Source organism: Taudactylus pleione, unplaced genomic scaffold (genome assembly GCF_031769625.1).
Source record: "Taudactylus pleione unplaced genomic scaffold, aTauple2 ptg000302l, whole genome shotgun sequence".
NCBI classification, from domain to species: Eukaryota; Metazoa; Chordata; class Amphibia; order Anura; family Myobatrachidae; genus Taudactylus; species Taudactylus pleione.
The window spans coordinates 6,811,693-6,823,989 of NW_028284703.1; the positions used below are offsets into that span (position 1 = coordinate 6,811,693).

The 12,297-nt window shown below is 43.2% G+C and overlaps 1 protein-coding gene across 1 annotated transcript in view; it reads left to right on the plus strand.

Annotated features, from left to right (window-relative positions):
* DTHD1 (death domain containing 1) overlaps nt 1-7,775 on the plus strand; it is an 81,711-nt gene extending 73,936 nt beyond the window's left edge. The window contains exons 9-10 of the mRNA XM_088442012.1: nt 3,520-3,577; nt 6,113-7,775. Coding sequence (XP_088298138.1) covers nt 3,520-3,577; nt 6,113-6,414 — 360 coding nt within the window. The 3' untranslated portion in view covers nt 6,415-7,775. The remainder of the gene's footprint in view (nt 1-3,519; nt 3,578-6,112) is intronic.
* Nucleotides 7,776-12,297: the final 4,522 nt, after the last annotated feature.

Consider the following 12,297-nt stretch of genomic DNA (forward strand, 5'->3'; position numbering starts at 1 on the left):
TATAACATAAATGGAGGACCAAACTTTCTCCGATAAAAATAAAATAGGGAAAGATCAAGAACCACTTCCTCCTAGTGCTGTTGCTGCTGCTGGGAGTTGTTCATCATCCCAGAGAGGAAGTAGGAACATCACTACTTTTACTAAACAATTGACCCTCCAACAGTCCCTAGCGATGAGGATGAAGTACGACAGCAGTCATCCTGAAGCAAAACGTATAACTGAGGCCTTGGCTGCTATGTTGGTGTTAGACGTGCGTCCGGTATCCGCCATTAGTGCAGTGGGATTTAGACAATTGATGGAGGTAGTGTGTTCTCGGTTCCAAATCCCATCTAGATTCCACCAGCATCCTCAAAGCAGCAGCGACAAGCGTGTGTCTGTCTGTTAAAGGGTGGTGACACCCTCAAAGTGTGCTACACAAACAATTAAAATATTGTTCTTTTTTTTTCTGTCTTTGTGAAATGTGTGGGCTGTAGCCGCACCTGCATCCTTAAAGCAGCAGCGAGAAGCGTGCGTCTGTCTGTTAAAGGGTGGTGACACCCTCAAAGTGTGCTACACAAACAATTAAAATATTGTTCTTTTTTTTTCTGTCTTTGTGAATTGTGTGGGCTGTAGCCGCACTTGCATCCTCAAAGCAGCAGCGACAAGCGTGCGTCTGTCTGTTAAAGGGTGTTGTAACTCTCAAAGTGCTCCAAAAAATAAAATAAAAATTTTAATGTGTTTGTGACTTGTGTGCGATGTAGCCGCACTTGCATCCTCAAAGCAGCAGCGACAAGCGTGCGTCTGTCTGTTAAAGGGTGGTGACACCCTCAAAGTGTGCTACACAAACAATAAAATATTCTTCTTCTTTTTTCTGTCTTTGTGAATTGTGTGGGCTGTAGCCGCACTTGCATCCTCAAAGCAGCAGCGACAAGCGTGCGTCTGTCTGTTAAAGGGTGGTGTAACCCTCAAAGTGCGCTCCACAAACAATAAAAATATTCTTTTTTTTTTCTGTCTTTGTGAATTGTGTGGGCTGTAGCCGCACTTGCATCCTCAAAGCAGCAGCGACAAGCGTGCGTCTGTCTGTTAAAGGATTACATCGGTGACAGCATCCAAGTAGGCATGTCAGACAGTCCGTACCTGTACTGGCAGGAAAAAGAAGCAATTTGGAGGTCCCTGTACAAACTGGCTCTATTTTACCCTCCAGTGTGTACTCCGAAAGAGTGTTTAGTGCAGCCGGGAACCTTGTCAGCGAAAGGCGTAGGAGGTTGCTTCCACAAAATGTGGAGAAGATGATGTTCATAAAATGAATTATCAACTCTTCCAGGGAGACCAGCCTCCAGAACGTACAGAGGGACCTGTGGTTCCAGCAGGGACGAATAATACTCTGTGAGGATGAGGATGTACACACTGAAGAGGGTGAGGAATCGGTGGATGAGGAGGATGAGGATGACATCTTGCCTCCGTAGAGCCAGTTTGTGCAGGGACAGATTAATTGCCAGCTTGTTTTGTGGGGGCCCAAACGAACCAATCATTTCAGCCACAGTTGTGTGGCAGACCCTGGCGCTGAAATGATTGGTTTGTTAAAGTGTGCATGTCCTGTTTATACAACATAAGGGTGGGTGGGAGGGCCCAAGGACAATTCCATCTTGCACCTTTTTTTTCTCTTTGCATTATGTACAGTTTGGGGCCTAGTTTTTCAAACTGCCATCCTGTCTGCCACTGCAGTTTCACGCCTAGATGGGTCACGTGTTTGTGCTGCCCACTCGTGTCGCTTAGCATAGTCATCCAGCTACCTCGGTGCAACCTTTTGGACATAAAAACACTATTGTGAGGTGTGAGGTGTTCAGAATAGACTGGAAATGAGTGGAAATTAAGGTTATTGAGGTTAATAATAGCATAGGAGCAGAAAAACCAACAAATTCTGTGATTTTAGCTGTTTTTATGCTTTATTTAAAAAAAATACAGATCCAAAACACAAAACCCAGAACCCAAAACACAGAAGGGTGGTTTTGGCAAAACCAATCCAGATCCAAAACACGAAGAAAGATCCAGATCCAAAACCAAAACACAAAACACGAAAAGTGGCCGGTGCACACCCCTAGTACATGTGTGTGTGTATGTATGTTTAATAAACTTATACTGTCACGGTGTGTGTGTCACGTGTTTTTTTAAACATTTTTTTTACAGGTGAACTACAGGTACTAGTGGGCCCTTAATGCCCTGCATGCTGGTACTTGTGGTTCTCCAAGTACCAGCATGCGGGGCAGGCTAGCTGGGACTTGCAGTTCTACTTGTAAAGACAATGTTTGATATTCTTTATTTACACCACACCACACAATCAACCCGCCACCCACCGCCACCAGGGGTGGCGGGGATAGCCCCGGGCTATCAGCCTGGGCCTGGGGTGCCCTGGAGAGGGTGACCCCTTTATTGGGGGGGTCCCCAGCTCTCCAGGGATCCCCGGCCTGGGCTGACTAGCGGTCAGGGCTGATGCTGTGGCTGGGGGGCCCTGTGAAAGGGCTCCCCTGGCTGTGGCATCAGCCCCGCGCTAGAAAAAGTCCAGTGCTGGTTCTGGAACATGCAGGGGAACCCTACTAATTTTTTTCCCCTGTATTTCCAGAACCAGGACCGGATCAGAGCCCAGAGCTGGTTGCGCAGAATACGGGGGACCCCTACGTCGTTTGTCCCCCGTATTTTGGCAAGCAGCGCTGGTTCTGACTAGCCCGGTGCTGGTTGTGCTTAAGTACAGGGGACCCCTACGTCGTTTGTCCCCTGTATTTAAGCACACCCAGCACTGGGTTACTAATGCCCGGGGCTGGTTGCTCTTTTTTGGGCGGGTGCACGCCATTTTTTTCTTTTTTTACACAGGTTTTTTTTTACCACAGCAGCACAGACGGGTCTCACGGACCTGTCATTGCTCTGTGCAAATCACACAGATGCATGTAGCACGGATCTCCCGGGTTCGTGCTACATGCAAATGGGCACCATAATGCTGATTGGCTTCCTGTCTGCCACTGCAGTGCCACTCCTAGATGGGCCACGTGTTTGTGCCGCCCACTTGTGTCGCTTAGCATAGTCATCCAGCTACCTCGGTGCAACCTTTTGGCCTAAAAACAATATTGTGAGGTGTGAGGTGTTCAGAATAGAGTGGAAATGAGTGGAAATTAATGTTATTGGGGTTATTAATAGCGTAGGAACAAAAAAAGGCCCATTTTATGTGATTTTAGTGGTTTTTTTTATTTTTTAAGAAAAAATCCAGATCCAAAACACAAAACCCAGAACCCAAAACACGGAAGGGTGGTTTTGGGAAAACCAATCCAGATCCTAAACACGAAGAAAGATCCAGATCCAATACCAAAACACAAAACACGAAAAGTGGCCTGTGCACACCCCTAATTTACATAAGGTTATAACAATATGAAAACTAAAAAAAATCCATTAACAGCAGAATAAATGCTTTTGTTTTAGTTTAATAATGTAATTTTTGTGCAAACTTACACATACAGTACATTTGCAATTTTCATGTCTTTATATTCCAAGGTGGAGAAAAACATCAGTCGTCCATCAAGTACAAAATTAATAACTTGCGAACCCACAGGTAATAATTTTATGTACAGTAGTTTTGTTCCTAAGATGGGTGCAGGGTGTTAAGTGCACATAGGGCCTGATTCAGAGCCCCTCGCTCTGAATCAGGGCCGGGCTTTTTTTTTTTGGAGTGGCCTCTTGGCCGCTCACATAGCTGTGGGTGACCTTGTAGTAGGGTCTCGTTCATCGCAAGCCCCAGAGAGCTTTCGGCTCTAACAGAGCCGGAAGTTCTCCACTGACAACACTTGTGATGTCAGTGGGGCCGTCTGCAAATGGCAGGCGTTCTCATGGGAACGCCTCCGTTTGGGCAGCCACCCCCCCAGCCCGCCCACCAAAGGGGGCGAGCTGTCACTCAACATCGATAGCTCACCCCCTTTGGTGCGAGACCCAGAGCAACGGATTGCCCATCGCTAGCCGGGTCTCGGAGCCGGCTCCGTCGTGCGCATGCGCTGTGGGCCACCATCGACCCAGTTGCAATCAGTCAGCGCTTGTGACTGGGTCTGAATCAGGCCCATAGATCTTTCTTTCTTTCTTTCTTTCTTTCTTTCTTTCTTTCTTTCTTTCTTTCTTTCTTTCTTTCTTTCTTTCTTTCTTTCTTTCTTTCTCTTCTTCCATAGGTTTAAGTGCTGGCTCATCTTAAAGAGACAGAACCACACCCAAGCATACTAATTAATAACACCTGGGGGATAAGCTGACAAAATGTGACTTACATATGTGAACTTGGGGTGCAAGAGCAAGTGTCACCACAAAAGTTTTACATAAACAATTGGTTTTGATTCATGGCACTCAAACGCCTGCGGTGTCAGTGGTAAATATATATATATATTAATTACAGCATCACCATAGCGCCGTAACAGGGCACAACCTCCTCCTGTACCTGCACCACCCCCTGAGCATGTCATGACGGTGCATGCATGATATCATTGCATTGCTCAGAGGAGGCGTTCCCAGGACGCCCAATTGGCTGCATATACTGTACAGGGTGCCCGTCTGGGGTGCTGCATATACTGTACTTGGGTGCTGGGTGCTGCAGCAGCAATCATGGCTGCAGGGTGCTGTTCCAGGTACCCTGCAAGCCAGGAGCAAGGGCCATGGGGCAGCGACACCGCCACCCACAGAGACACCCACAGAGCCTCTGCGTTCTATGCGGTGCCACCAGTCGCCCATAGCTAGTTACGGCCCTTCATCACCATATTTCACTAGAAAAATGGCACCGGGGGGGCAAGTTCTAATTACCCGGGCTTGCTGCATGGTCCTGGGTCCCCCTCCCTCTTACCTCACAGCAGCCCAGCACTCACTGCTGTGTGCTGGGCTGTAATGGGAGACTGCTCGTTGCTGTTGAGCAGCAGTCTCCTATGCCTGTGTGGGGGAGCATTCACACTGATCGCGCCGCCCCCTGGCTTTGCTCTGGGCTGAGGGGCTCACAGCGCCACGTTTCCCCGGGCCCGGCATGGCTCTTAACACCCCTGGGGCTAGGCACTAGGGGGAGGGTTAGACTGCGGGGAGGGAGGGTTAAGTTTACACTGTGGGGAGGGAGGGTTAAGTTTACACTGTGGGGAGGGAGGGTTAAGTTTACACTGTGGGGAGGGAGGGTTAAGTTTACACTGTGGGGAGGGAGGGTTAAGTTTACACTGCGGGGAGGGAGGGTTAAGTTTACACTGCGGGGAGGGAGGGTTAAGTTTACACTGTGGGGAGGGAGGGTTAAGTTTACACTGTGGGGAGGGAGGGTTAAGTTTACACTGTGGGGAGGGAGGGTTAAGTTTACACTGTGGGGAGGGAGGGTTAAGTTTACACTGTGGGGAGGGAGGGTTAAGTTTACACTGTGGGGAGGGAGGGTTAAGTTTACACTGTGGGGAGGGAGGGTTAAGTTTACACTGTGGGGAGGGAGGGTTAAGTTTACACTGTGGGGAGGGAGGGTTAAGTTTACACTGTGGGGAGGGAGGGTTAAGTTTACACTGTGGGGAGGGAGGGTTAAGTTTACACTGCGGGGAGGGAGGGTTAAGTTTACACTGCGGGGAGGGAGGGTTAAGTTTACACTGCGGGGAGGGAGGGTTAAGTTTACACTGCGGGGAGGGAGGGTTAAGTTTACACTGCGGGGAGGGAGGGTTAAGTTTACACTGTGGGGAGGGAGGGTTAAGTTTACACTGTGGGGAGGGAGGGTTAAGTTTACACTGTGGGGAGGGAGGGTTAAGTTTACACTGCGGGGAGGGAGGGTTAAGTTTACACTGCGGGGAGGGAGGGTTAAGTTTACACTGTGGGGAGGGAGGGTTAAGTTTAGAGGTAGGGGTAGGATACTTACTTACAGGAGTAGGTAATCTAACCCTGTCAGGATAATAGCGTCGGGATTCTGATTGCCAGGATCCTGAGCACCGGCATCCAGTACCCAACCCCTTAGTAAAGCTGTATAGTTAGGACTTGTCACAAGGAATTTCTCCCAAGCTTTTAAAATAAAATACATTTTTCTACCTACCAACAACCCTACCATGCTTATTTAATTCTTACGGAGACCAGGAAAATACAGACAGTGACCTTTTTTATTGTACAACAGATCTCCTATGGGACAGTGTGCTGAAATGGGTGGCTCATGAACTGTCAGAAGAAGACGCCTCAGAGATGCTACTTTCTCTCCCTATTCGCCGCAGCACCATTCAGTTGGCCAGATTGAAGAGTCCAGATAACCCGGCCGCCCAGATTTATGAGCTGCTGAATCTCTGGAAAAAGAGACTCCCCACATCGACAGACAAGCTCCATCTCTTAGCTCGCCATTTACACAAAAGTGGGAGGAGTGATCTAGGGGAGCAGATGAAAATAAAATGGGAATCCCACATGTCTGGGTCCGCAAAGCTTTAAACATTGTACACAATTATATAAGAACTGAAGCAGCTTGTTAAGGGATTATTTAAAAGGCCAGTATGTAATAGTAAATGTGTATGCAAATTAAGATGAGTGAAAATGCCAGTCTGCCTCTATACAATTAGTAACAAATATTCTGTCAGTCACCAAGTAATGTGAACTTTATCAATTTCCAAATAATAGCTTAACTTTATTTAAACAAACATCACAAACATGAAAGACTTATAGATAGTTCTCTAAAACTGATACCAGCAACTGCCTGGTCAAAGTACTAATCACAGCTACAGTAATTGCTGCATGCTGAGTGCAAGGTTTAAGTTTGTATGTTTTTCATTTACTTTGTAGTAAAAAAATCTATTTTTTTGTTTTCTTTCACAGTTCACTTTTAATCTTACAGTGCAAAAACACTAATGTGCTACAATACTTACCAGCCAGTCATTAGGGCCAGAAGCCAGATGGGTGCAACTGTGTGTACCATGTAACTTAAGCACTTAATTATTTTTTTACAAAAAGTCATCAAATTGTGGATTTTTTTTAATTTAAATTAAAAAGATAATTTATAAAAATAAATTAATATTTATTATAAAAATATATATATATATATATATATACACACCTAGGGGGGTATCTCACATCCATTGTGCCCACAGATTCCCATTGTAATATTACCTTCTATTCCCCCAGTGGCAATAGATCTCCCATAATATTGATAGGTACTCAGTGGTATAACCCCCCCCCCCATAAGTGTCCATAGGTCCCCATTGTGGCACTACTTCCCACCGTGCCATGGGTCACAATGTATATATATATTACCCCCATCCTCCCAGGACTAATACTCCTTTATGTATAATTACCCCCAATGATAGTACATCCCCACCTCCTGCTATCAGTAACCAATTCCCAGTGACACTTACCTCCCCCTTTCCCACATGCACAGAGCAGAGGAACTTGTCTCAGTGGGGACTGATTACCAGTTCCTATGGCATTCTGGGTTGGTGGAAAATCAGCAGTGATATACAGTAGGTTTGATGTAGATTGTAGCCACGTCTGGGAAACCCAAGCTGACTACTATCATGCGGTGGCGTGTCATGCGTCCCGTGCTAGTTAACTGGTTAATAGGCCTTTCTGAAGTGTTGGAAATTGTTAAGGGCTAGGAAATCTGTAGTGAAGAGGCTGCCAGACTAAAATGATATCTATATCTTTGATTTTAATTATGTTTGTACTGCTTTACCTATACTGCATATAGAGGAACACTAAAGCTAAAGCTACAGTCAATGATAACTGTATTAAAACAAAAAATGGAAGTTATTAGACAGCTTTCTAGAAAATTCATAGAATAACACTTTGCTTTATTAATATAAATGGAGGTTAGTCTATCGTAAAACTTTTATATACAGTAGCTATTTTTTATGTTTATACCCATTCAATTTTAAAGCAATATTTTTCTATATTTTATATATATAACATTTTGCAAGAAATTGTTTGAATAGTTTTTACTTTTTTGCAATAAACATATCAGTGTGATTCAGTTCCTTTTGCTTCTTTATTTTTTTCTAAATATACAGTATTGTTATATTGTTTTCAATTTGGTTAGTGTTATATACTACAGAGAGCAGCTAGTGTATATATAGTACCCTTGGATGTAGAGTTACATTCCCTGAACAACTGACAATCGTTTAATGAAGCAAATAAGGAGATGATGAATACAATAAGTACTTGTAAAACCAAGGGTTATAATTATTTTAGCTTTAAGATAAATATATACAAGATGAGTATACAGTAGTTGTGAAATGATCTGTTCTTATACCTAAAGAAGCAACTAAATACAGTAATTGCACTATTAATCTGCCTGCACTACACACTGTATTAATTTGATTGATTTGAAATATAATTTCAAATTCACTAAGGCGTCTATGTACCAAAGCCTTGGAGAAAGATAAAGTGGATGGAGACAAAGTAATAACCAATCAGCTCCTGTCATCAGGCTGTGTTTTAAAAATGACAGTTAGGAGCTGCGTGGTTGGTATTTTATCTCCATCCACTGTATCTGTCTCAAAGGCTTAGTACACAGACTCCTAACCCTTGTACCATGTGTGGCAAGATACCTGATGCAAATAAATTAGTTATCAGTTGGGGCACTGGCAGGAAAACCTATAATAGACAAATATTATCAGTTTTTCACATATAGTTCAACAGTCAAGAGAGAAATAGCTAATTCAGATAGCAGTATTTGCATTGTTCAAATGAACTCCCTACACAATTGTATGCCCTTCAGGCAAATGGCTGACTTTATCACACTTTTCAGTGCATAAGTCATTCAAAACCTATAAAGATTTATTTCCTAACATGCTAAATGCAATTATACCATATTCCACAAGATGGCACTCAAAGACTTTTTCTTCCACCATCAGAGGACCACAACACACCCAACACATTCCGCTGTATATACTGTATATCAAACTTAAGATGCAAAAGAATGTTGGTTGATTTGAAAATTAATAAATGCATAAAAAAATCAATACATAACTATAAAACAGGTGTTATCATACAACAGAAAAATACAGATATATGGTGACTTATTTTCTGTTTCCCGTTTCTCTGAGCTGTTCAGTGCTAATGACTTGTATGAAAGCCTTAGGAAAAGAACATGTGACAAAATGTATTTCATCTGCCATCACACTTTCATGCAAGGCACACAGATGTACTAATAAGAGTAATGCCTGGATAAACCTTCAGTTTTAGAACACAGCAAAGAAAGGCCAAACAATCCAATGCTGAGGCTGCCAGACTAAAATTTTATCTATTATCTCGTTGCTATCTTATTATTATTGTTGTAGACAAAGGCTATTAATGTATTATTACCCGAATATATATATATATATATATATATATATATATGCAGTGTATATACAGTAAATACACACATATATAATCAAGACGGAAGACTAGATAATTTTTTCTAGAGACCTTCCATTTAGAGATCAGATCTTTAAGCAGGATAGGTATATGAAGCTATGGGGGAGAATGAGTGGCTAACATAACTTGCTCTAACATTGGCAGCCAAACCAAAATCATAAGTGCAAGAGTGGGAAAGGGTTCATTTGGAACTAGGTCAAGACATACCTCAATTGCTTTACACTTGAGGCCTATGCTGAGAAATCTTGGACAGAAGCAATTCTGTAGGTGTCTTTCCCTATAATACTTTTAGCGAAGATATCATTATTTCATTACAGTACTTACGCTAAGCCAGGCCTATCACCAGGTACGACAGAAAGAAATGAAAGCTGGTCTATGAACTATCGAGCTTGAGGCAAGCATATAGCTAGTCTACTCCTGTACAGTGCCAGTATAATGACAGGGATCATACAGAGATGTGCGGGGCACGAGTTTGGGTGCAGCCTACATACTGTAGAGTGACAATAAATATGTAAACTAACATAAGTTTCCAGGCTTTTAGGCTTAAAATACACAGAGACAATGCCTAAGATGAATCTACTAATTAACGTAGACTCCAAGATTAAAGTAACATTTTAAATGGATAAATATTTTCAACAGCCACTGTGGTGTTTTTGTAAATTGTTAATATAAAAACAAAACATTGAACATTAAATTCTGAATGCATTGTTGTGACAGCCTTGATTCTCTCCTACCATCAAACTGACAGATTTCCTGCAAGAGGTAAAATGAGCCAGGCTTTAGGCTGAAACCTACTACACATCTTATTAGAATATCCTGTCAGGTAAACTCTTACAATCCTCTCCTGATGAGAAGCAAACACTGCGCTGTGACTCACAGGCAAAATTAGAAATGTATCTTTAAATATTGATGCTAATTAAAATAGGGCTTTTTGCATCAATGCCGTTTTAGAATTGCTTTGACACATTGCCAGAGTGTATTTTGCAATTAATGCAGGGACTCAGGAAAATGTCAATCTTGTTTATTCTATAGCAGCAATATATTCAGCCCAACAGATGGTTTAAGTGATAACGCTTCATGCAGATAAATACGCCAAACCCTACAAATTGCCTTTCGCTTTATAATCAATTTGACAAACTTGTTTTTTTGGGGGTAAATGGAAATAAAATTAAATGTAAAATCCAATTCATTTTAATTTCATTTTAAATACAGTGAAAACAAAACAGATGCAGAGAACATACTGTACATACCATATTTATTTCCTATAATCCTCATTTTAAATCACTCATTACTGAGTTTACTGCTTGCACTGCCTTAGGCAATTTTGCTTTGAAGGGATAACAAGACAGAATATCCATTTTACAAGTATGGCATAGGGCACTTGTTAACTTGTTGAGTTTCCACAGGGATTTTAAAAAAGTTTAATGAAAAAAAAAAACACATTATTTACAACAAATATTTACAGACATACTGCGGAAGAGTATGGTGATTTATAAATGACTAGTAAGGGGACCCAGCATATGCTGGCTCACCTCTATGCGCTGCTCCACCTCCTGCCTCCTCTCTGCCCGCTGCTCTGCCTTGCTCCACCCTACTCTGTCTGATGCTCTCTGCACCCCCCCAATCCCCCCCCCCCACACACACATACACACTCTGGGCCTGATTCAGATCCGCTCGCAAGAGCTATGCGCTCGTGAGCGGGTCGATGTTTGGCCACTGCGTCATGCGCACGCCGGAGCCGGCTCCGACGTGCACATGCGCAAGATCCGGCTAGCGACGGGCGCTCCGTTGCTCCGGGTCTCGCACCAAAAGGGGGCAGCTGTCGATTTTGATCGACAGCTCGCACCGTTTTGGAGGTGGGCATGGGGTGTGGCTGGCCAAACGGAGGCTGTGGTCACCCACAGTTATGCGAGTGGCCCGGAGGCCGCACCAAAAAAAAAAAACGCCCTAATTCAGAACGAGCGCTCTTTCAGAGCGTCCGGCTCTGAATCAGGCCCTCTGTCCCATCCCGATACTTACTCTGTTCCAGGGGCTCCGCGGGACCTCCTCCTTTCCTGCTAGGCTAAGACCTAACTAGCAGTGGGTGCCGTTGGACGAGTGGCATGCACTCTACAGTAGCTCCCACATGTGGTAGATGGGACAGACCTTAGCAAGCTATTAAATAGATAACAATATTTAAACCCAGCCATGACAGACAGGATTTTTTTTTTTAGATTAGGTTTATTTTGTGACATTTAACGCTCAAAATAGGGAGGATTTTTGTTCATTGAATTTTAAACCAGAACAAAATGCAGCCTAACAGTAAATTTAATTATAATTATTTTAGTTTTTGGAACAACCTGTAAAAATGACCTTCGGGGTGCCGACGGGTCCTGATATAACTGCGCATTGTGGAAAGAATATGTACTCAATTATAGGATGCTCTCTTCATTCTCTTTAACTGTCCCATTTTTTCCCTAAAATACTAGAGATGTGCGCTGACCCCCGTGTTTTGGTTTTGGATCTTGATTCATCTTCGTGCTTTGGTCTAGGTTTTTTTTTAAATAATAAGTTTTTAAAAAACAGGTAAAATCATGTCGTTTTTGTAATCCAAAACTCGAAATTCAGATTTAAAATCCGAATTCCAAACTGCTGTAAGATCAGAACCGAGACTCGGATTCACCCGGATCTCCTCAGGAGATTATAAACGCGACTCAGATCTGTCCGGATTCAAGAAATTCTGGTGGATTTGGATTTCTGGAGAACTGAACCGCACGTATCTGTAAAATACTGTCTGGAAAAACAGTTTTTCCCATTTAATGAGCACCAGCAGTAAACAAAAGCATGCCATCAAGAGTGCAGCCTGATCATTGACACCTTCAAACCTCCAAAATATATTTATTTGGGGTAGGGAGCATTGGGAGTCCCATGCCAAGCTGGCAGCGCCACAAAAATGTGCAATAGCCACTGCTTTCGATCATTTAA